This window comes from Pelophylax lessonae (assembly GCF_965119305.1).
Source record: "Pelophylax lessonae genome assembly, chromosome: 3".
Lineage (NCBI taxonomy): Eukaryota > Metazoa > Chordata > Amphibia > Anura > Ranidae > Pelophylax > Pelophylax lessonae.
Window position 1 is genome coordinate 393,228,063 of NC_138770.1, and position 26,211 is coordinate 393,254,273.

The following is a 26,211-nucleotide window of genomic DNA, read 5'->3' on the forward strand; positions in this document are numbered from 1 at the left end:
TCCAAAGCAGACTCACTGCAGGCAGTGCTGTATTTTGGCCTAGGCCAACAAGGCCCAGGCCTAGGGCGGCACTTTGCAGGGGGCAGCATAAAAGCCGCCCCCCTCCACCTGAGACTCTATTGGCCACTGGTTGCTAGAGCCACCTCTCTCACCCCCCACTCTCTCACCTCCCTCTCTCTCTCTCCCCCTCTCTCTCATCCCCCTCTTCCTCTCTCTCTCTATCCCCCCTCTCTCTCTCACTCCCCTCTCTCTGTCTCATCTCCTGTCTATCTCGACCCCCCTCTCTTTTATCCCCCCACTCTCTCTCTCTCCCATCCCCCCTCTCTCACCCCCCCCCCCCTCTCTCTCTCTCTCACCCCCCCTCTCTCTCTCATCCCCACCTCTCTCTCTCATCTCCCCTCGCTCTCTCATCCCCACCTCTCTCTCTCATCCCCCTCTCTTTTATCCCCCCTTTCTCTCTCCCTCCCTCCCTTACTCCCTCTCTCTCTCTCATGCCCTCTCACACCCCCCCCTCTTGTGAGATCTAATGCCGGGACTTGTAGCCCTTCAATTTTGCAGCGAATCACATCCGTTAAAAAAGGAGTGGGGCAAATTTACATAGGAGGAGGAGGGAGGGAGCCCAATTTTAGTCTTGCCTAGGGCAGCACAAAACCAAAATACACCACTGACTGCAGGCTCACTCAAAGCGTTCTTTGGCTAACAGTCATCCATCACATTAAGGACATCATATAAGCCCTGAGGAAGACCTTACCCTATAGGTCAAAATGTGTTGGGGTCCATTATATTGGGTGTGATGATTCTTTGATCACTGTCCATTGTCTTTTATCAGTTTGTGATATTCGATATGACTGATATATGTCTGTAACCAAAGCTCATGTTTTACGCCTTTGATTTTCATTAATATTTTAACATTTTTTTGAATAAAGATTAATAATTTTATACATTTATAGTTATCATTTTATTTGCTGCCTGAAAACCCAAGGGGGCTTTTCCTTTTTCTTCGTATTATTGGGGTGCGCAGCCTTCTCCATACCATGTGTTGTTTTTTCTCCCCAATGCCCTCTTAGATGCCACTGGAATAAGAGTTCCCCACTGGAAGATTTGTTCTCTATTCTTGTTCTGGTACCAACTCTAAAAAATGTTTAAAAGATTTTCCGTCATTTGCAATCGCTGACAGTGGTCACCAGGACGAACAGAAAGAGTGAATCTCCCTAAAAGTGACACAGACAGCAATACATAATAATAAAGGGATTCTTACCCTCTTACCATGTCATTCAAAATTTTTAAAAATAAAGTTTGGGCTTTAGATACATATTTTATGCACATTGACCTGGCTTATTCACAGTAGAAACCAGTGCAATTGTGATCCCTGAATTGTATTATTTTTCTGCAGATTGGGCAGAACCGCATGCATACATAGGTGAATAAAATAAAAAAATGCAATTCAGTGACTTGCCTTATTTGTGAATGAATTTGGTCATCACTGAAAAGGATTCCTTGAAATGTGAGACTTACCTGTCTCCATCCTGCCAGTGTCATATTCCTTGGGGTTGTCTGAAGTGGTGCTGTACTGTACAAAGGGCTGATTGCTGAACAGATTGTCACATATCAGGCTGCGGCAGAGCTTTTTTAGGAAGCGCAGGACGTACCCTATGCTGTTCACCACAGGCAGGCTGAGGAGATGCTGCTTTCCCTCAAATGAAGCAGACACTGCAAAACAGCAACAATGCCATTACTTTATTACACACACTTGTCTTGCTGTCAGTTTAGTAGGAGTCAGAGGACATTCCACAGTCTGGGGTAAACATGCAGTGTACTGAAGATGGAAGAGCAGTGACTAGAAGGATCCATTTTATCAGCCATTACGATTCCTACCATTTATAATCACACAACAGGATATTTTACTTGAACATGTTGGACAATTATCTGCACAAACGGAAAAAAAGTGTTGCTTTGTTTAAAATATTTATTAGTCTAATACGGTGATAACTGATGAAAACTAATGTAAAGGTTATTAAGTACTTAAAGAGGAAGTAAACCCTCCTCTACAACTTGTACCTATAGGCAAGCCTATGATAAGGCTTACCTATAGGTACTGTAAATATCTCCTAAACATGTACCGTTTAGGAGATATTTACCTTACATGTCGCCAGTGACGTCACTGGCGCATGCGCTCTGAAGGAACGGCCGATCGTGCCGTTCCTTCAGAGCCCCGTGCCGTGACTGTCGGCTCCCACGCGCGTGCGCGGGAGTGACGTCACCGCGGCTCCGGCCAATCAGATGGCCGGATGCCGCGATCCCGGAAGACGGGCGACTAGACATGTCGCCCGTCATAGAGGTGAGTGAGCGGCACGGCGGGGGCTCGTTCTGAGGTAAGTATTGCATAATGAGCTAATATGCGATGCATACTAGCTCATTATGTCTTTCTTTTGCAGGGTGTAAAAAAAAAATAAAAAATTTATACGAGTTTACAACCTCTTTAAGGACCAGGCCTATTTCTGACACTTGTTGTTTACAAGTTAACATCTGTATTTTTTGCTAGAAAATGACTTAGAACCCTCAAACATTATATATATATATATATATATATATATATATATATATATATATATATATATATTTTAGCAAAGATTCTGGAGAATAAAATGGCGGTTGTTGCAATAATACTTGCGGTATTTGCGCATCGGTCTTTAAAACACATTTTTTTGGGAGGAAAAAAAATGTTTCACTGCATTTAAAAAAAAATAATCAGTAAAGTTAGCCCAATTTCTTTCTATTACATGAAAGATAATGTTACGCCGACTAAATAGATAGCCAACATGTCCTGCTTCAAAATCGTGCACGCTTGTGGAATCTCCATAGAAGATGCTTTAAAAATGTCTACAGGTTACCAGTTTAGAATTACAGAGGGGTTCTAGGGCTAGAATTATTGCTCTCATTCATTATTGCTCTTGCGCTACCTCACATGTGTGGTTTGAATACCGTTTACATATGTGGGCGCAACTTGCATAGGCGTTCGCTTCTGCACGCAAGCTCGGAGGGACGAGGCACTTTAAATTAAAAAAATGTTTTCTTATTTATTTTACTTTTTTTATTTTTACATTGTCCCTTTAAAAAATGTTTTTTTTAATTGCATTTATTCCTATTACAATGAATGTAAACATCCCTTGTAATAGAAATAAGCATGACAGGACCTCTTTATTGTGAGATCTGGGGTCAAAAAGACCTCAGATCTCACATCTACACTAAAAAAAAAAAAAAAAAGTTTTTTTCCTGATGAAAAAAAATGGGCCCTTTAAGGCCGCTGGGAGGAATCGATGTATGACGTTGCTCCCTGGTCCTCCAAGGCCATAGAGTCGAGTGGGGGCCAGCTTGCCCTCACTCGACTTCCTGCCTAGGAGTCCATCAGGCCGGATCGTTTTTCCTGCTACCAACGGCTCCAGTAAGCAGGGAAAATGACCGGAAAGTCATCTATCCCGTCGCCCATAAAAGTGACCCCGCAGCGAATCCGCTGCTGGGAACACTTTTATGAGAAAAAAGACCGACTGCCCAGTAAAAAAGTACTGGGGTATCGGCTGCCATAACCCCGGTATTTAACGTCAAAGTACCAATGTATAACTGTGCCAGGTGGTCCGGAAGTGGTTAAATATAACATTGAACCTGAAAGTAGCTTACAAATGCTTTGTGTAAGTGAGCAGCTTATGGACATTAGAGCAGCCTTTTTCAACCAGGGTGCCCAGGCACTCTGGGGCTCCTTCAGGTTTCTTCAGGGGTAACTTGGCAAAATGCCTAAACTATTTATTATTTATTAAATATGCATATATTTGTGCACTGTGCATGTAAATTGAATTCACAGCTATTGACACATATATTTTACTAATTGATGTGCATATGCAAGGATTACGTTTTATGTCTGTTTGCAATTTTTTGTGGGATTTATGGTACACATTGAGGTTTATTTTCAGCAAAAGTGCTGCATCTTTCCTTAATGTTTGAACTTGGTTCACAATTGTTCAAGATTTAGAATAATATACTTAGACAGGGAATATCATGTTACACATGCATTGTCTGATTATTTTCCTTTAAAATTCTTGTCCCTCCGTAGCTAAGGGAGCTAAGGGATGCACTCTGTAGTTAGTCCCGCCCTTCTTCTTTATGCTTTAGCCTCCATTTATCACATGTACTGTACATGTAGTCTGCTGTAGCTAGACATACTATGATTTTTTGACCTGATATTCATCTGTTAAGATCTGCAGAAGTCTGGATTAAAGCTTTCTACAAGCTGCAAGATGTCATTTGGATCGCATTTGCCAAGCTACTAAGACTGTAAAGTAAGCTATCTTATCACAACTGAATCAGCTGTAGAGATGACACTTTTATTGCTTAGATCAGTGTTTCTCAACCTTTTTTCAGTCTAGGCACCCTTTCAAGTTATAGCAAATATCTAGGCACCCTTTAAAATTTTGGACAACATCAAGGCACTTCATTTTAAAATGTAAAAAAATTATTGTAATAGCTTTATATAATGCAGCAACATCCACACGTAGGACACCCAACGTTAGGTGATTTTTTTTCTTCCAAAGCAAATACACTTTTGCACATTGGTACTGACTAGTATTCGCATGTTTCTCTTCTCCCTCAATTTCTCTCCATCAGTCAGCTAATGTGACCCCCAGTGCTGAGGGAGAGAGGCAGAGGAGGGTCAAACAAGGATGCTGTGGAGGCAACAGATATCCTCCTTATCGACTGATGACATCATTGGTTGTTAGGATGCCAGTATCTAGAAAGTCGTAATGGTGCATATTGAAAACCTATGGCTTTGTGTAACTAAAAAGCAGACTTTATCCGCCTGCTGGCTTGATACAATTTTTGATGACTTTTTAGGCATTTTGCCAAGGCACCCTTGAAGAAGTCCCAAGATACCCCAGGGTGCCTGGTGGAAGCAGAACAATCTCTGTTGGGTTAAAATACAGGACCAAGCTTTGATAAGATATATGCAGTAAACTGTTCGGCCCAAAAATCTCCACCTGGCTCAGTCAATTTTTAGTTGAGCCAGGTGGTGCTGATGGGGCAACCTACAGTAATTTTTAGCTAATTTAGCAGAATCTGGAAAAAAATTCAAGCCAGGTATGGCTTGCTTAAGAAAAACAGTTTGGGCTTTGGTTATACTTTAAGCTGGAGAATGAAAATGACATTTCGAAAACTATAAACCAAAGTTCCAGCGCTGACACTGCAGTAATCCCACTTTATGAAAGTTACGACTAACCAGTGGTGCTGCTGCTTGGAAACTACTGATACCAGCATAAAGGTTTGCAAAAAACAGAAAACGCAGCGCTATCCAAAGGTTGGTGTATTGAATGCTAGGAGGACATTTCATTTTCATAATGATTGTTTATCAATTAATTTTATATGATTTTTCATAATAAACATGACTTTATTATATGGGCTTTCCTCCTAGCATTCAATACACCAACCTTTGGATAGCGCTGCTTTTACTTTTTTTTTTGCAAACATTTAGAAAACTAGAATTTTCACAAAAAGGTTATTTCTATCAAAAAAAAGTTTATTTTAAATGGGAATTGTGAAGGCCGAACTTGTTTTATTAGTGCCAACTCAATTATTTATGAATGCTAAACAAACATTAAAATAGAGTTGAAAATGTGCTTTTTTATAATGCACATTATTTTATATTTACTTTGTTTTGATCCTTAAACACACCAGAATAAATAGCTGTGAATAAAAAAACAGACTGTGTGTGAGAGACAACCCTTTTTTCTCAATGAGTCATTTCTCTTTAGTCTTTAACATTTCCAATTATCTTTCTCAGTACCGGGCAATTTGTCTGCTGGAATACAATTTTTGTCTATGACAGTCATTGATGGTGTCATAAATTGTGCTGCATAATGATACATTAGTGGCAGCTCTGCAACCCACTATAGTATTCATAGGTTTGTCGGTATGCTTTCTATGCGCTGGATCCTTTCTTGCTCTAATTAATTCTCTTTGTGGGAAAGACAGCTTACTAATTATCTCAGCAGCTACAAAATCAGGAACGGCTGAGCAATTTCACAAAGCATATTTTATTTGTATGTTTTTATTCCTTCAGAACTGAGAATGTTTATTTTAAGTCATCCTTGTTTCATCTCTTTTTCTTACTCATGGATGTGTTGCCTCTTGTTAATTTTTTCTCCCTATAATCTTTCAAATGACCAGGTGCCGTAATTGTCATTTTCATAAGGTGAATCTTCAGCTTGCATTCTCCAACACAGAAAACAACATAATGCTCAAACACCTGAACTCACTGTCCCTATCAGTGATCTGATACATTAAGAAGCCTAATATACATATCTATCTATCTCTACTCTCTATATACTATGTATATATATATATATATATATATATATATATATATATATATATTCAATCTAAAATGTGAAATTAAGTTTTGGCTTTATAAATACTTGAATGTAACAATGACTGGAAACAAATCAACAAGAACATTGCATGGTTGGAATTTAGCTTCTCTGATTCCACTCTCACGTTATCAATTCTGACAGAGAAAAAAGTGGGCCAATCAATACTCTCAGCTGCTGTCCTAAAGACCTACATCGCAAGGGTGGAATGGCCTCATAATGGTATCTTAGGATTTAATAAAGAACATATACTGACACTCCAGCAAAGGGTGCCGACAGCAATAAAAAGAGTGCCACAGGCAGCAATAGAAACGGTTATAGTTTACACTAGTGTTTAGCCACATTTGCCATATATAAACTTTTTGCAAATGTTGAGATGGGTGGAATTTGGAAAGTATACTTAAAGCAGACTTTTAGCTTAAACCTAGAATTTAACTGTCTAACAAGTGGTCAGTAGCACAGTTTAATGTGACAAAGAATACAGTTAAACATTTACTGTTAGCAAATAATTCCCCTATTACAATGAGCAGAGCACTTTACCACATGTAATAATGGCTAGACACCCCACGTTCTTTTATCCACACATCATGACTTGCAGACATACAGTGATGTGGAATGCATATACTGAAAATACTATGCCATTAAAAGAGTAGTATGGATTAAACAAATAAATAAACATACTGTACATACCTCCAGGCTGCAGCATCTGTGGGATGCTGCAGCTGTCCCACATTGGCTCTTAGACCAAGAACTGATTGTTCCCATGACCGCCAATCAATCAGTTCTTTTTCTCCTCTGAGTAGAGAGCAGTGACTGTCTGTCTGCTTCTTCCCAGCCGACCCTTATACTTACCTGAGCCCAATCACGATTCCAGCGATGTGCACGAGAGCAGTGGCTCTCCCGGCTCTCTCTCCTCATTGGACAGAGAGGCAGCAGTGGAAACCATTGGCTCTTGTTGCTCTCAATCACAGCCAGTGACAAGGAATGGGGTGTGGGGCCGAGCCACATTGTATGTCAATAGAACACAGAGCTGGCTCAGGAGCTAGCATGCACGAGTGCCCCCATAGCAAGCGATTTGTTGTGGTGGGCACTTGGCACTGGCAGGAGGGAAGAGCCAGAAGCACTGGCAGGGGACCTGAGAAGAGTAGGTTCAGGGCTGCTCTGTGCAAAACCATTACAAAAAGCAGGTAAGTATGAAACGTTTGTTTTTTTTGTTTTGTTTTTTTAACAATAAAAGTTTTATTGAGTTTTTAAGAATTTTTGTGTCCATAAAGAATAAAGCCAATTTTTGTGTCCTTAAAGAATAAAGCCTTGATAATAGCAAAAATCAGGATATATTAAATTGAAATACAAACTGGATATACCAAACTTTGAAAAGGAAAGAATCCCTTTAACAACATAAGCATACGTGGAATCTGCAGTGCCATCTATTAAAAAAGAAAAAAAATGATATGCAGAAAAACTTTATGTCCTTAAAATAATCACTTAAAAATATTTATGTATGCAAATTAGTCAAACAGTTATTGTAAAGTTACCCAACGAATGCTGGCGCTTGCCAGTCAACTCAGTTTCAAGCACAAATACTGAGAGTTATTGAGATTATATATGTGTATATTGTAGCTGTGATTTCTCTACAATGGAAAATGATCCTTTACTGAATTAAAATATTTGGGAAAATGAATGCTGAGCTTCATTGTACAAAAATTCAAAACACATGATTGTACTGGTACTCAAAGTCTTTGTGTTAAATTACTTTTATTTCCATCTTAATTTACTCTTGGATTACAGTATACAGTGGGTACGGAAATTATTCAGACCCCCTTAAATTTTTCACTCTTTGTTATATTGCAGCCATTTGCTAAAATCATTTAAGTTCATTCTTCTTCCTCATGAATGTACACATAGCACCCCATACTGACAGAAAAACACAGAATTGTTGACATTGTTGCAGATTTATTAAAAAAGAAAAACTGAAATATCACATGGTCCTAAGTATTCAGACCCTTTGCTCAGTATTTAGTAGAAGCCCCCTTTTGATCTAATACAGCCAGGAGTCTTTTTGGGAAAGATGCAACAAGTCTTTCACACCTGGATTTGGGGATCCTCTGCCATTCCTCCTTGCAGATCCTCTCCAGTTCTGTCAGGTTGGATGGTAAACGTTGGTGGACAGCCATTTTTAGGTCTCTCCAGAGATGCTCAATTGGGTTTAAGTCAGGGCTCTGGCTGGGCCATTCAAGAACAGTCACAGAGTTGTTGTGAAGCCACTCCTTCGTTATTTTAGCTGTGTGCTTAGGGTCATTGTCTTGTTGGAAGGTAAACCTTCGGCCCAGTCTGAGGTCCAGAGCACTCTGGAGAAGGTTTTTGTCCAGGATATCCCTGTACTTGGCCGCATTCATCTTTCCCTCGTTTGCAACCAGTCGTCCTGTCCCTGCAGCTGAAAAACACCCCCACAGCATAATGCTGCCACCACCATGCTTCACTGTTGGGACTGTATTGGACAGGTGATGAGCAGTGCCTGGTTTTCTCCACACATACCGCTTAGAATTAAGGCCAAAAAGTTCTATTTTGGTCTCATCAGACCAGAGAATCTTATTTCTCACCATCTTGGAGTCCTTCAGGTGTTTTTTAGCAAACTCCATGCGGGCTTTCATGTGTCTTACACTGAGGAGAGGCTTCCGTCGGGCCACTCTGCCATAAAGCCCCGACTGGTGGAGGGCTGCAGTGATGGTTGACTTTCTACAACTTTCTCCCATCTCCTGACTGCATCTCTGGAGCTCAGCCACAGTGATCTTTGGGTTCTTCTTTACCTCTCTCACCAAGGCTCTTCTCCCCCGATAGCTCAGTTTGGCCGGACGGCCAGCTCTAGGAAGGGTTCTGGTCGTCCCAAACGTCTTCCATTTGAGGATTATGGAGGCCACTGTGCTCTTAGGAACCTTAAGTGCAGCAGAAATCTTTTTGTAACCTTGGCCAGATCTGTGCCTTGCCACAATTCTGTCTCTGAGCTCTTCAGGCAGTTCCTTTGACCTCATGATTCTCATTTGCGCTGACATGCATTGTGATCTGGAAGGTCTTATATAGACAGGTGTGTGGCTTTCCTAATCAAGTCCAATCAGTATAATCAAACACAGCTGGACTCAAATGAAGGTGTAGAACCATCTCAAGGATGATCAGAAGAAATGGAAAGCACCTGAGTTAAATATATGAGTGTCACAGCAAAGGGTCTGAATACTTAGGACCATATGATATTTCAGTTTTTCTTTTTTAATAAATCTGCAACAATGTCAACAATTCTGTGTTTTTCCGTCAATATGGGGAGCTGTGTGTACATTCATGAGGAAGAAGAATGAACTTAAATGATTTTAGCAAATGGCTGCAATATAACAAAGAGTGAAAAATTTAAGGGGGTCTGAATACTTTCCGTACCCACTGTATATTTTGATGCACTCGAACAATATCATTCTGAACACATGTATAACATCAGTTAGACAGTGTGGCGGAAGACTGCAGTATAACAAAATTTACTGCTAGTTTCAAAAGCAGCTAATGAAGCCATTAAACACAAATGAACACATCACATTCATCTTTACAAGTCTGAGCAGTGTGCACATTGTACTTAGTTGGCAAAAAGAAAGTGCTTGGAAACCATGTGCAAGTGGAGAATAATTTCTGTGCTTTGTTTAATGGGAGAGAAATAATAATGGGAATGTAATTTCAGGCATATTTTGATGCAAGTATCACTGTAAGCATACCTTCCAACTTCCTGAAATGATAAAGAGGGAAGCCTTTTAGCCTAATTATATAGGCAAAGGACATGTCCCTGCTACTTGGTTAAATGGACCACAAAGATCTAACATGCAGAAAATGACTGACTAAACCACACAAGTGCTTTTTTGACATCTATTTTTCCTTTATATTTGCAGTCCAAAAAAATAAATGCTTATTGCAGATTGGATAAACATTTTAGTGAAGCATAACACTTTTGGTAATAAAACAGTGCATTTTGTATTGAGATGTACACATCAGACCAAACAAAGGGGGACAGGTGAGGCTGCATAAGGGAAAAAGGGATTTAGTCTCTAAAGATAAATGCTTTATTTAAATTCATACATCATGTGTTGTGTTTATAAAGCACCAACATATTATGAGGTACTTTATAAAACACACAGAACCAATCCCATCAGTCATTGCCTATGATGGAGCTTGCCTATTTACCTATCAGTTGATTTTTTAGGGGATCCTGTATGATACAAACTCCACACAAATCTTGCCCATGGTGGGATTTAACCTCCAGACCAAGTGTGGCAGGTGAACAGGGCTCCCCACTAATGCCCAGTACACACGACCCGAAAATCGGACGACGTTCCGTCCATTTTTGTTTGGTTGCTAGGAACTCTCAATTATATTCGCAAATGGGAGAGATTATTTACGATACAAATTTTCTCAGACGATGATTCAAAGGTTCCGGTATGCGTAACCACACTGTAGCGTGTGAGGGGAAATTATGTCTACTGCTCATGCGCTGTCTACTGCTCACCATTTCTTTCGGAGGAACAACATACTGATAATACAATTATCGTGCGATGTGTTATAATACGATCAAAATTTTTAAGCTTGCACAACCAGATAATATCGGGCGAACTGCCGTGATCGCCTCTCGTAAGCTGTGTACTAACGATCAGATTATCATCCGATCTTTTCACAAGCGTTATTTTGCGTCCGATTTTCGGAACGTGTGTACGGGCCATTAGGGCCCATTCATCCTTGTTTTTACTTGTAGTGGAAGGGCTGTCTCACACTCAAAGTCCACTGGCCCAGCAATGACAGCAAACTTACAGTTTCGACCAAACTCAAGCCTAAACCCAAACTCATCTCTACTGGGTTGGGCTGGGTTCACATATATGCGAATTGGATGTGTTTTTAACCACATCCAATTCGCATAACATGTGAATGTGATTGGCTATCAATAGAGTCAGTTCACACATGTCCGGGATGGCCGTGGTGTGGTTTTGAAAAGGGTCCTGTGCGTTCGGTTCAGGTGCAAATCCAGGCAAAAATTCACACCTGAATCGCACCTGAACCAGTGAACAGAAACAAACCGGACTCCGGACTGCAAACCGCATCTGGAGATGTGTGAACTCAGCCTTAGGTAGATGCATCCACTGGCAGTTAATTTCAGCTGTTTAACCGCTTCCATACAGAGCAGTTAGACCCCCTTCCTGCCCAGACCAATTTTCAGCTTTCAGCACTCTCACACTTTGAATGACAATTGCTCAGTCATGCTACACTGTAACCAAACAAAATTTTTATCATTTTTTTCACACAAATAGAGCTTTCTTTTGGTGGTATTTGATCACAACTGGGGTTTTTTTTTTTCGTGATATAAGCAAAAAAAGAGCAAAAATTTTGCAAAAAAAACACTTTTTTTTAGTTTCTATTATAAAATTTTGCAAAAAATTAATTTTTCTTCATACATTTGGGCCAAAATTTATACTGCTACATATCTCTGGTAAAATTAACCCAAATTAGTGTATATTATTTAGTCTGTGTGAAAGTTATTGAGTCTAGAAGCTATGGTACCAATTACTGAAAATTGATCACACCAGATGTACTGATGGCCTATCTCCTTTCTTGAGGCCCTGAAATGTCAGGACAGTACAAATACCCCCCAAATGACCCCTTTTTGGAAAGTAGACAGTCCAAGGTATTTAGTAAGAGGCATGGTGAGTTTTTTGAAGTTATAATTTTTTCCCACAATTCTTGGGAAAATGAAGAAAACATTTTTTTTTTCTTTTTTTTTCCCAAAACGTTGTCAATTTATAAGCTATTTCTAACACATAGCATGTACACAGCAAAAATGACACCCCAAAATTAATTCTGCTACTCCTTCTGAGTATGGTGATACCACATGTGTGAGACTTTTACACAGCCTGGCCACAAAAAGAGACTCCACGTCCAAGTAGCACCATAAGGCGTTTTAGGAGCATAAATACACATAAAACTTTCTTACTACCTATCACACTTTTCAAGGCCCTAGAGCAACAATACAATGGAAAAGTCCACAAAATTACCCCATTTTGGAAAGCAAACACTCCAACGTATATTCTATGAGGCATTATGGGTCCTTTGAACATGTCATTTTTTTCCACAAGTTTTTGGAAAATGTGGGAAAAAAATAAAAACTTTTTTTTTTACACAAAGTTGTCAATTTATAGGATATTCCTAACACATAGCATGTACATCGCAAAAATGACACCCCAAAATACATTCTGCCACTCCTCCTGAGTATGGCAATACCACATGTGTGAGACTTTTTCACAGCCTAGCCATATAGAGGGGCCTAAACATCCAAGGAGCATCATCATGCATCCTAGCCACTTGCCTAGGCCTATTTTTGACATTTGGTGTTTACAAGCTAAAATCAGTTGTTTTTGCTAGAAAACTACTTAGAACCCCAAAACATTATATATTTTTTTTTAGCAGAGACCCTAGAGAATAAAATGGAGATTATTGCAATATTTTTTATCACACCGTATTTGCGCAGCGGTCTTCCAAACGCAATTTTTTGGGAAAAAAATCACTTTTTTTAATTAAAAAATAAGAAACCAGTAAAGTTAGCCCAATTGTTTTCCATAATGTGAAAGATAATGTTACGCCGAGTAAATAGATACCCAACATGTCATGCTTCAAAATTGCGCACGCTCACAGAATGGTGACAAATTTTGGTACTTAAAAATCCCCATAGGCGACATTTTAAAAATTTCTACAGGTTGCTATCTTAGAGTTACAGAGGAGGTCTATGGCTCAAATTATTGCTCTTGCTCTAACGATCGCGACGATACCTCACATGTGTAGTTTGAACACTGTTTACATATGTGGGCGGGGTTTCCGTATGCGTTCGCTTCTGCACGCGAGCTCGCGGGGACACGGCGCTTTAATTTTTTTTTTTTTTTTTTTTTACTATTTATTTTATTTATTATTTTTTATTTTTACACTGTTTTTTTTAAAAAAAAAAAAATTGATCATTTTTATTTCTATTGCAAGAAATGTAAACATTACTTGTAATAGAAAAAGGCACGACAGGACCTCTTTTTTGTGAGATCTGGGGTCAAAAAGTCCTCAGATCTCACAAGTACACTAAAAGATAGAAAAAATAAAAAAAAAAAATTAAAAAAAAATTAAATAAAATGAAAAAAAAAAAGGGACCTTTAAACTGGTTGCTAGGCAACGACGTTTGCCGTAGCTCCGGTCCTCCAAGACCATAGAGTCGAGTGAGGGCAAGCTTGCCCTCACTCGACATCCTGTCTGTGAGGATCTGGGACCGGATCGTTTTCCCCGCTGCCGGCGGGTCCGGTAAGCAGGGAAAAGGACCAGAATGCAGCGGGAGGGGGGGGGGGGGCACCTCTTCCGCCACCCCGGAAGGGTGATCCCGCGGCGAATCTGCCGCTGGGACCACCCTTATCGGAAAGCCAACCGTCCACCGTTTAAAAAAATACCAGGGTTATGGCAGCTATCTGCTGCCATAACACCGGTATTTAGGTTTAAACGGACGACGTATGTTAACCTTTTTGGACTTAGACATGGTGGCTGTATGAAGGGTGACAGGTACTCGGGTACTTTGCTGGGCAGGTGACAGGTACTCTGGTACTGATGAGCAAGTGGCAGGTACTCGAGTACTCCGATAGGCAGGTGACAGGTACTCGGGTACTCTTATGGGCAGGTGACAGGCAGGTGATAGGTACTGATGAGTAGTACTGATACTGATAGGTGATACTGATACTGTACTGATGGGTACGGATGATCAGTACTGATACTAATAGGTGATAGGTACTGATGGGTACTGATGAGTACTGATGAGTAGTGATGGGTAATGATGAGCAGGTGGCAAGTACTCGGGTACTTCAGGTGTCAGGTACTCTGATGAGCAGGTGGAAGGTACTCGGGTACTCTGTTGGGTAGGTGACAGGTACTCGGGTACTCCGATGACGGGTACTCAAAGTACCAGAGTAGCTGTCATCAGAGTACCAGAGTAGCTGTCATCAGAGTACCCGAGTACCTGTCATCAGAGTACCCGAGTACCCGTCATCAGAGTACCCGAGTACTTGTCATCAGAGTACCCGAGTACCTGTCATCAGAGTACCCGAGTACCTGTCACCAGCCCATCAGAGTACCTGTCACCAGAGTACCCGAGTACCTGTCATCAGAGTACCCGAGTACCCATCATCAGAGTACCCGAGTACCTGTCATCAGAGTACCCGAGTACCTGTCACCAGCCCATCAGAGTACCTGTCATCAGAGTACCCGAGTACCTGTCATCAGAGTACCCGAGTACCTGTCATCAGAGTACCCGAGTACCCATCATCAGAGTACCCGAGTACCTGTCACCAGCCCATCAGAGTACCTGTCATCAGCCCATCAGAGTCCCCGAGTACCTGTCATCTGAGTACCTGATGGGCTGGTGACAGGTACTCGGGTACTTTGATGGGCTAGTGACAGGTGCTCTTTATTGGGGGGGGGGGCAATCAGTGTGGTTGGGGTGCACTATGATTGGTAACTAGCTGTTACCACAATCTCCTCCTCACACAGGATCAGTGTGTGAGGAGGAGAACACGGTGACAGCTAGTTACCGTGTTCTCTGATGACATTTGTGACCGGCTGTGATTGGACACAGCCGGTCACGTGGTAAAGAGCCAATTTCATTGGCTCTTTACCTAGATCGGGGATGGGCTCTGTCCGAGGGACGAGCCTCGTCCCCGATTGCCGCGCTGCGCGCCCCCGGGGGCGCGCATTAAGGAAGGAACGAGCGGCTCGCGCTGGAGCCGCTCATGTGATCGGCTGTGATTGACACAGCCGATCACGTGGTAAACAGCCAATTTCATTGGCTGTTTACCTTGATCGGGGTTGGGCTCAGTCCGAGGGACGAGCCTCAACCCCGATCGCCGCGCTGCGCGCCCCCGGGGGCGCGCAGTAGCGGGGAGATCCGGGCGCCGTCATATGACGTCGGCCCGGATCGAGAAAGGATTTGTGCCGACGTCATTTTACATGACGCGGTACGGAAGGGGTTAAAGTATGTGCAGTGGCTACATGTATGATCCTTAGGCAAGCCATTAACTTTTTTTTTGTCTGTTGCTTTACACTGCAAAATTTAAGAAAATGCCCAAGATGAGTTTTAAATTATTTATTGTTATTTAAAGTGGTTGTAAACCCTTACATATACCCAGTGAAGAGAACAGCCTCAGATGATACGCAGAGATTAAACCTATCCTCCTACATAGGTTTTACTTGTTTATCTCCAGTCTTCTCTTCCCTACACCCATTAAAAGGGCAGACAAGTGTTAAAATCTTTTTTTATCTGTCAGAAGCACAGAAGAGAGGTGGAGAGGCTGCAGTTACAGTGTGTGAGAGCTGATTGGAGGAAAGGAACACACCCCCTTTACACAGCTGACTGTGTTCTGAATAGAGAAGCTTGGTTCTGAGCTTTCCCTCCCCCTCCCTCCTGTCACAAATTTATCTCATGTGTCAGGAAAACTTCTCAGAAGTGACTCATGCTGATAACAGAGGAACAAAGCACCAGAGAGAAAAGACACTTAGAACTTTGGAGAGAGATAAGTAAAAACTACAGATATATGTGCTTTGCTCAGATTCCATGATGTTTACAACCACTTTAAAAGAAAACAATTAGTTACAAAAGCTACCCAACCAAGGTAATGTACTTGCAACCCTTACTGATAACAGAGCATGCATCAGTCATTTGACCTATTCAACAAAGGAGCAAAAACTAAAAAAAAGGTGTTAGAAAAAATTGCATTGAACTGAATTATTGGGGAAGATTAGAATACGTTTGTAAAAACAGATAATTTAGCTGAGTAGTAGCTGAAGAAAAGCATAAATTATGGTAATAAGAGCTGAAAAAAACAGATTTTCATTAATTGTGCTCTATAGAGTGCATCCATTCCTTTGCACACCATCCATAAAAATGTTTTAATTAAGCATAATAATAAATGTTTTCTTTTTTTATAGTACAAAGGTTAAGTTGCTAAAGGAAGGAGCAGCTATAGGGATAGGAGTCAGCTATCTGAACAGTACATAGCTTAGATGTAGTTAGTCTAGGGTTTTTCAGCCAGGATTCTGTGGGGTACCTCCAGAGGTTGCTAGGAGTTGCTTGAGAAATGAAGAGTTTCTAACTCCCAGTAACCACTGAAACCAAGTATTTTTAGGTGTGTTTGAGGGGGCAGTTTTTCGAATTATCAACAATATAAGAGTGTCCTTCTCCCAGTGACCATTAACCACTTCTGGATCGGAAGATTTTCCCCCTTAATGACCAGGCCATATTTTGTGATTCGGCACTGCGTTATTTTAAAGGACAATTGCGCGGTTGTGCAACGCTGTACCCAAATAAGATTGATGTCCTTTTTTCCCACAAATAGGGCTTTCTTTTGGTGGTATTTGATCACCTCTGCGTTTTTTATTTTTTGTGCTATAAACAAAAAAAGAGGGACAATTCTAAAAAAAAAAATATATATATTTTTCACTTTCTGCTATATAACATTCCCCCCCCCCAAAAAAAAATTAAAAATCAAAATTTTTCATCATTTTAGGCCAATTTGTTTTCTGCTACAGATTTTTGGTAAATAAAATCACAACAAGCGTATTTTGATTGGTTTGCACAAAAGTTATTGCGTCAACTAACTACGGGTAAAGATTTATGTCATTTTTATTGTTTTTTTTTTTTACTAGTAATGGCAGCGATCTGCGATTTTTAGCGGGATTGTGACATTGCGGCGGACAGATCGGACCCCTAAATTACATTTTTGACACTTTTGGGGGGACTAGTGACATTACTACAGTAATCAGTGCTTAAAATATGCACTGTTACTGTAATAATGAAGTGAAGGGGTTAACACTGTGGGTGATCAAGGGGTTAAATGTGTACCTAGGGGCATGTTTATAACTGTATGGGAGTTGGGCTTGTGAAATGATCACAGGCGCTCTGTAATCATTCCAGAGAGAAGAACGGTCAGTTGTGTTTACAACAGCTGACCGTTCTTCTCTCTCAGCGGGGAGCGATCGCGGGTGCTAGGTGACAATCAGAGCCGCCTGCCCCGTGCTTCGGAATCCCCGCTGCCGCATGGGAGCGGGAGCATGCTGCCGGTGGCGCTTGCGCCCTCTAGCTGCAAGCGCGATAGACATAGACCTAAGTCGTTTCGCAGGAGGGCCGCCCTGCTGCAGTAAATCGACGATGGGCAGTCCGGAAGCGGTTAATATATGAGGATTCTTCAAGAAATTTCCACACTTTTTTTATAAGTTTCACAACCATCTTCACCACAGCGAGACAACTCTCATACTAAACTGCAAAAATTAAACCGCCAGCCAGACTAGTCACATGACACTCTCAGAAACAACTAATTACTACTCCTCCTGCCCTCACCATTTCCAACGAAAATATAAAAGTGCGGAAACTTTTTGAAAACCCCTCTATCGAGTGGTCCTTCTTCCAGCGGGCAGCATTGTATAGGACCACTACACAGACTACCAATATATGGAGGCACTTTTCCATTGACCAGCAATGTATGGGGCACTACACTTTTTAGAGTTGGTGTTTCTTTATATTGTTATTTGTTCCATTTTATGACTAGTACTGAAACATTTTTTTTCCTATAGAGTAGGGGAGTGTTAAAAAACTACCTGCTCTGTTTGTCAAATATGCTTGATAAACTAAATTCCTTATTATTTTTTGTATTATTATATTTACAACTTACTGACAACGCAAATGTGTCACAAGCTACCGGGGTTATAATTTAGCAGGAGTTCCCAGAGACAAGAAAAACATTTCAAGGGTTGCTCTTTATTTTAAAAAGTTTAGAAAAGCTGGGTTAATGGATGGAGGAGTAGAAACATGGAGGGGAAAGGGGGTTATAGTGTGTAAGCTAAAGGGGCAAGAGAAAAGTTCAGTATGAAAAGACCAAGTTTGCTCTCCAGTGAGATGGAAACAGCCAGAACAACGGACAGAGCATTCAAATAAAATATATGACAAATGCCAAGAAATGCATGTTCAGGATTACCTGAGACCATTTCTCCTCCATAACCCTGCTTAACAAGGGAGAATACACTTTTCTGCTGGTGAGCACAGTCAATGCAGGCTTGGACTGCTTGTTGCAATACCATGGAAGGGCGCTCCGGCCCAAAGTGATCAGGCAGTTGCTGGACCTTTTTTCTGTCAAGGTAAGGTCCTGTGTTACCTTGTTTGTTTACATAAATGCAAACTGCAAATTAAAGAAAATGAAAATGCAATATTAGAAATGGCCAAGACAAAAATGTACATGCATTACAACAGTAAAAGAATGTTCAGCATTTTTCAGTCAAGACATTCAACTTAAGAGATATACGTTCTTAGTATGTTTAATACAAATGATAAAGAACTATCTATTAGTCTTTATCCTTCAATTGTAAAATCTGCTAATAAAGGACCAGTACACCTAAAAGTGATATTTTAGTTACAGGTTGGACTTTGAACCAAACCCTGCCTTTTTATTAGTCTTAAATGTTCCAACAGCAAAGTCTCCCTCCCATCATTTTCAACTGTTCCTGTCCACCTTGGAGCTTTGGTTATCTCAGCCACCTTTGCAGATATAATGAGGTGGTTTAATAATCAAGCATTTACCACAAACTGGGATATCCATTTTGGGTGAACTGATCTTTTAAATTTGTTCCAGTGCAAGCAGAAAAAAATGAGAATGAAAGTATAACTGTTTCTTGTAATTTATAGCAATCTCAGAGATATGTTACCAATGTCTAATTATAACTTCTATTTTTTACATAAAAAAGGTAATATGCCATTTCTAAAAGTACCGTAATTTAGCTTTAATCAACTTGGATGGTGGCCTGAAGTGGAAGGGCATCTCCAAGAACGCTAAAAACAGATAGCTTTCTATCAAACATGATTTTATACCTGTGAGTGCCTGTGGAACAGTGGAATTGGGCACAGTTGCTGCATCCTGAGGAATGGAGCTGATATCTGGCTCTGGGGTACTGCGTGGTGGTGAAATTGCTAATGGTGTCATTACAACACGAGATTTCAGCTGCAAAAGAATAAAAATTTGAAAAAACTGTCAAAGGAAAAACATACACCATTAAATAAAATGCAATCATTCATTTAAAGGTTATTCTTGGTTTACAGAGAACAGAATTAGAAATAAGTATTGCAAGAGCAAGATATACAAACATATTGTTTTGTATAAATAGCTCCATACTCATGATTATTATATGTGCAATTGTAAGCTGTAACATGGTACCATAACTTTCAAAGCAATATCAGTTATCCAGGTTGAAGAAAGCAGTGACATCAATGCAAGATGTCAACTTAGAAGTTTCACTCTAAAGTACCTCCTTTCTTTGTTAAAGACAAGTGTACCTGAACAATAATTAGCAGATGTCTCTATGTATGTTTTTTAAGTTTTACAAAAGTGTGACTGCATTTGGTCTCTAATCTTATTTAATGATTCTTTATTCCAAATTTACAATGGAACCTAAAGCGTAACTCCACTTTTGTTGAAAAAAAAACATTCCCCTCTGGGTGATCTATGTACATTGCAAGGATTTTAACAAACTTTGTTACAGATTCCTACCTTTTGTTATTCTGAAGAAATCCCTGTTTGTTCCCCTGTGCCCCTGTGCTGAGTGAGTCTAATGGGGGTGATTTCCTAATTATCAATCAGCTGCAGCAGCTGCAGAGCTCTAATGATGAAAGCTGTTGAGCCTGCATCCCTTTAGACATGTTCCTTTTAGGAGTATCTCACCAAAAATGACATTTTTTTGTTGCAGGGGATGCCTGAAATCTGACTTGTATTTTAAGCTGGCAATACATGTTCAATGCTCTTGTACAATTTTCCTTTAGATTTACCTTAAAGAGGTTGTAAACTTCCAAAAAATAAAAAAATAAAAACCTGAAGGACAAAGGCAGAATGAGATAGTATGCATCGCATACCAGCTCATTATGAAATACTTACCTTAGAACAAAGCCCCTGCAGTGGCGCCTGTTCACATCTGACACGGACGGCATGTTCACTCGTCTTCCTTCCGGGTTCATGTCCTCAAGCCATCTGATTGGCCAGAGCAGCGATGACGTCACTCCCGCGCGGGAGCCGCCATTCACAGGACAGGGCTCTGAAGGAATGGCACGGGCAGCCGTTCCTTGAGAGCGCATGCGCCAGTGATGTCACTGGCTCCATGCAAAGTAAATATCTCTTAAACAGTGCATGCTTAGGAGATATTTACAGTACCTATAGGTACGCCTTATCATAGGTTTACCTATAGGTACAAGTTACAGAGGAAGCTTTACTTCCTCTTAAAACTATGTAGTGCAAGGGCCTGCCTAATTAGATACAATTGAAAGTTGTTTTGTTTTGACCTTAAATTATATGGTTTTTGGTAAATCTAAAGTAAAATTGTACAAGAGCATTGAACTTGTATGGCCAGCCTAAGCGCAGACTTCTGGGAAAATAAGTGAGCCAATCACACAAGCAGGAAATTATGTTTCTGGGGGGTGTTCTGTACACATTCTGTGTACAGAGAACCTCCAGGTAGCCATATTGCATTGCATTTTCAGAAAATTACAGCGGCTGCAGATTTAAAAGGATTTTTTTTAATAACATTCAATTACAATATGACTTGTGTCGCAATTGTATACACTATATTCGTTTTTCTTTATTTGCTAATTTTTTTCCCCACGAAAGTGGAGTTACCCTTTAAGTACTACCTAAAAATAATATATATACATAAGGAAGCTGAATGTAGCATTTTAGCAGTTGTATGTTGTGCCATTCTGTATGCATGACTGAAGGTTTGGGAATGCATATATGCTTGTGTACTTGCCTAATGTTTGTATGATTGAAGGTTTAGGGCCCATTTACACCACAATCCCAGCGTTCACTGTGCAGTATTGCACATGTGTTTACAAGCATTTGTAATCTGTTTGCGGCACATATTTGTTGTGCTTTTTTATGCATTATTTATTATTTTTTTACTGAGTTGCATTATGTGCATTTGAGGTGCAATCATGGGCGTTTATGTGCATTAATGTGAATTTACATGCAAATAAATAAAGCACGTTATACTTTTTTTTTAAACACACATGGAAGCACCACAATGATGTAAACTAGGCTTGTTGAAATACATTCATTTTTCTTGCATACTCATTTGTACAGCATTTTAAAAACAAGGGTTATATATTTAGGTACCTAGATAAACAGGCACAAACAGTTCAAAAGTGCAATGTGCAATGTATATGTGTAAAGTGCAGAAGCACATAGCCGCAAACAGACTTATAGTTTCTAAGCAGTCTAGGCAATTACAGTAATTACTAACTGGTTGCTGTACACTGTATGTCTCATTAAATATACCCAATTGTACCTTGCCTCTTCTTGTACTTTATATTCAAACATTATAATAAGTGATTTCACAGATGTTAACAAGACTATTTTAATAAATTACATTAAGGATTGCTAAAAAGGAAATTAGAATGAGATATACATTTAGTAATTTACACTCTATTACCAAAAGTATTTGAATGCCTGCCTTTACATGCACATGAACTTTAATGGCATCCCAGTCTTAGTCTGTGGGGTTCAATATTGAGTTGGCCTACCCTTTGCAGTTATAACAGCTTCAACCCTTCTGGGAAGGCTGTCCACAAGGTTTAGGAGTGTGTCTATGGGAGTTTTTGACCATTCTTCCAAAAGCGCATTTCTGAGGTTAGGCACTGATGTGGACGAGAAGGCCTGGCTCACAGTCTCCGTTCTAATTCATTCCCACCCTAAACTTGCTCACCTATGTCTTTATGGACCTTGCCTTGTGCACTGGTCCAAATCATTTGGTGGAGGGGGATTTTGGTGTGGAGTTGTTTTTCAGTGGTTGGGTTGGCCCCTTTGTTCCAGTGAAGGGAACTCTTAAGGGAACTACTAAGACATTGTGGACAATTTTATGCTCCCAGCTTTGTGGGAACAGTTTGGAGATGGCGTTTTTCTGTTCCAACATGACTGCGCACCAGTGCACAAAGCAAGGTCCAAAAAGACATGGATGAGCGAGTTTGGGGTGGAGGAACTTGACTGGCCTACACAGAGTCCTGACTTGAACCCAATAGAACAACTTTAGGGTGAATTAGAGTGGAGACTGTGAGTCGGGCCTTAATTGTCCACATCAGCACCTGACCTCAAAAATGCGCTTCTGGAAGAATGGTCAAACATTCCCATAGACACACTTCTAAACCTTGTGGACAGCCTTCCCAGAATAGTTGAAGCTGTTATAGCTGCAAAGTGTGGGCCAACTAAATTTTCAACCCTACGGACTAAGACTGGGTTGCCATTAAATGTCATGTGCGTGTAAAGGCAGGCATCTCAATACTTTTGGCTATATAGTGTATATCTGAATTTATAAGGGCTATTGTTTTAACTGTGTACTGAACCAAACTTTAGTAACGAAATAATGGCTGATATTAGGAAAGAACGTTGGACTAAATGAGAACCCTTTAATCATTTCTAATGGCAAAGCTGCTTAAATATAATCTATTGACAATTATTTTCTACAGTTTACCAAGAGGAGATGTCTTTTAATATGCAAATTTGCTGATCTCCTAAACAGAGGAGAGGAAGAGCAGTGGTAATTGGTAACTACATGTTTAGCTCTCCCACGCATGCAATGACCGTTAGATACATGAGAGCCACATAAACACCAGATGCATGATATTTCAAGGTGTTTTAAGGTACTTAAAACTGGTATTGCTTCCCTTTACCTATCAGTCAATGCAGGTGGGTGAGGGTAGTTGGGGTGACATGTCTTGATTAGTGTCTTAGAAGGATATAGGTGACTTCCTCTCAAAATTAAGTCACCATTGTAGGGGCTGGAAGCTTACCTGTGGGAAATCCAGATTTGTATGTGAAGAGCCAAAATACATTTTAACAGATGTTTCAAGAGGTTTATGTTACTCATTATCCATAGCTCTGATGAAGTAGGTGTGTTTAAACATGTTGACTTCTTACATACAAGAAAATTGACTTTTACACTTTAACTGACTGTTCAAATTTCTTTTGACACTCCACATACATAGATTTGAACCTTATTAATGGCAATGAGAAGCTAACTACAGTTCTTAGTACTGATATTTTGACAGAACAATTAGAAGGCACTCCTTAATGAAGTGTTTCAAAAATGAATCTATGGCTCTTTATTATATGCTTTTTAATTATAGGTATGGACATCATCTTGCCCAAACATTTTAAGTTTCAATTTTTACATATTGCTGCATAAGTACTTACGTAAGGTCTTACTATAATCCCCAGTACAACCAGGACTCAGAGAGAGAGAAGGAGGGCCAATAGTGAGAAACTATTAGAATTTATAGCTTGGAACAGTACTGTCAGTCTAACACTAGGAATTTTCTCAGTATGCTGATAGGGAGGGGGGTGATCAAGGTAGCAGAAGATCAGCAGTCACATTAGTCACACATCAAATAGGGGGAGGTCTTTTACCTAAAGGGGAACTGTACATTGTAAATTGTACACACATGATGTTTATGGCTATAAAAAAGCAGGATATAGTAGGCATAAAATTGAAGATTATTATTCTTTTTGCCTGGAATTCTACTTTAAATTTGCAACATTAAATCCAAGTTTGGGATAAGTGTTACACCTTAATTACAATACAGCTCCAATTTTATTACAAGTTGGGGGTCAGCTTCCCACACTCATCCTCCTCATCCTATAGATATGCCCCATTGCTGACCTCAGATTAACCAGCGACCTCTTGTCGCGGCCAGTGCTGGCTTTGGGGCTCAAGACCTCCTCATTAGGCCAAAGGGTTGTGGTGGAGAAGGTCATGGTAAATATCAATGAGATACAGTGTGCAAGGAGGGGCATTTGGCCCCAACCTGTTTAAAAAGTAGAAATGTATACTTTAGGTAATATAGGAGGTGATACATGAAAATATGTAGAAATAATGTATGTAAAGACTAAAGGTTGGTGGTGTATCCTGAAAAAAAAATTAAATACTCACACTCTGAAGATTCAGTGCTTGAAGATTTATTGTGAGGGCATTCAGTGAGTAACAACGTTTCGGTTTGGCTATGGCCCTTTCATCGGGTAAGTTGAACAGTGGCACAGGAGCCTTTATATACTAAAACATAAGTGAGAACAATGCTATCAGTTCCCAATTAGGATACACCACCCTTTTTGTCTTTACAAATGATTTCTAAAAGCAAGCCCATAAAAAGACCTTTCAAATTTGCATGTATTCCTTCCACTTTGAAATTAAGTTCACAATATTTATTTGGTATAAGGTATTTTGATGAATATCTGCAGATGCCTCATCCCACCCAACACCATAATATTAACATGTTTACAAATGTATACAGCCTGTATATACATCCATGGCAAATGTAGGCTGTAAAAAGACAAGGTCATCTATCTAGTACATAGCTCCACTCCCACAGCCAGTGCTCCCTTGCTATAGATTTAAAGAACGTAGCCAACACATCTGAACCATCAAACTAAAATCAGCACTCTATCAGTAGTACACTGCAAAAATCACAGGAGACCATGTGTCAGACCCAAGTTCTTTCTCCAGCAATACAAAATGCTGCTAACAGCTCCTAAAAGCTGAACTACAAACATTTTTTTTTTTTTGAGATGAAAAGAGTTAAAATTTCTATTACATTTTTAATACCTGTTTGTCAACCCATTGGGGATATTTCCCCTCAATTCCTGTACCTTGGATACTCATACTAGAAATAGAGATTATGCTTGTGACAGGACAAGAAGGTACGGCATCAATCAATAATACCATTTTTTTAACCCTTTCCCTTCAATTCCTGTGCTGACAGAGTGGGAGAAAAGCTCCACATTAGGGACAAAGACAACATTAAAAACCTGACAGAAACTCTAACCTTTCCCTGTTCTTTCCTAATGAAGAAAAATGGCAGGAGTTTTAAATATAGGTAGCTATTCCAGCAACATGAAAAATATGGTCTGCACCAGCAATACCCCAAATTTGAATGCACTGTAATCAACCAAAAGCACACTGTATCAACAAATGAAGCTTACCAGAATGTATGATCATATGTGAAAGAATGTATCAGTTAATAAATACATTAAAATAACATTTATTTCCAAAAATCAGACTGTAATGAAATAAACCAAATATTATCATCTTGGGGATAATCCACATTAACCACCTGTATCTAGGAGTTTTAAGCAGCATACCATATTGCTTAAGAAAAAATGGAAACCTGTTGTGCTTCCTGTGATTTTAGCTGTGTTCCAAAAATTCTGTTTTTACTAGGTAGATTTAGGAGTGCTGACTATCATATCTACAGTGTTTGAAGTGGACATCGAGCACTGGTCTATTAGCGCAGTTCTGCAGACAAATGGACACATGGATATGCAATGTTGCTGAGCTATGCATGACAGCCTATTTATTTCAACACAAAGGTTGCATAGTACTTTAGCAAAAGCACACAGATGAAAGATGCAAATGTAAAGATTATTTTTCTATGTGCACTGAAGCTTACAATTTAGATTTAAAATAAAAAACTGTACTCAGTTTTCAGAAGTAGTGCCTGCTTTATACCTGCTCACAATAACACAGGTTGACAGGCAGTGGCTCAATACAGTCCTTCTGGTGAGAGATTACCGTAAACTAAATTGGGATGCAATTACTGACCTAATTCTAAAAATACAAAATTCCTAGCTGTTTTAGTAACCTGAAACAGCATCAGTAAAACTAGAGAAAAGTCAAAGTCTTATTCTGTATA

The 26,211-nt window shown here is 39.9% G+C and overlaps 1 protein-coding gene across 5 annotated transcripts in view; it reads right to left on the reverse strand.

Moving 5' to 3' along the window:
* SCML4 (Scm polycomb group protein like 4) overlaps window positions 1–26,211 on the reverse strand; it is a 177,465-nt gene that overhangs the window by 15,088 nt on the left and 136,166 nt on the right. For 3 of the 5 annotated variants that reach the window (XM_082249221.1, XM_082249222.1, XM_082249220.1), the window contains 4 exons: window positions 24,456–24,575; window positions 19,360–19,489; window positions 18,473–18,673; window positions 1,516–1,710 (listed from right to left, as the gene is read on the reverse strand). In XM_082249221.1, the coding sequence (XP_082105347.1) occupies window positions 1,516–1,710; window positions 18,473–18,673; window positions 19,360–19,489; window positions 24,456–24,575 (646 nt within the window). The remainder of the gene's footprint in view (window positions 1–1,515; window positions 1,711–18,472; window positions 18,674–19,359; window positions 19,490–24,455; window positions 24,576–26,211) is intronic. The other 2 variants (XM_082249223.1, XM_082249224.1) reach the window with 1 other exon arrangement.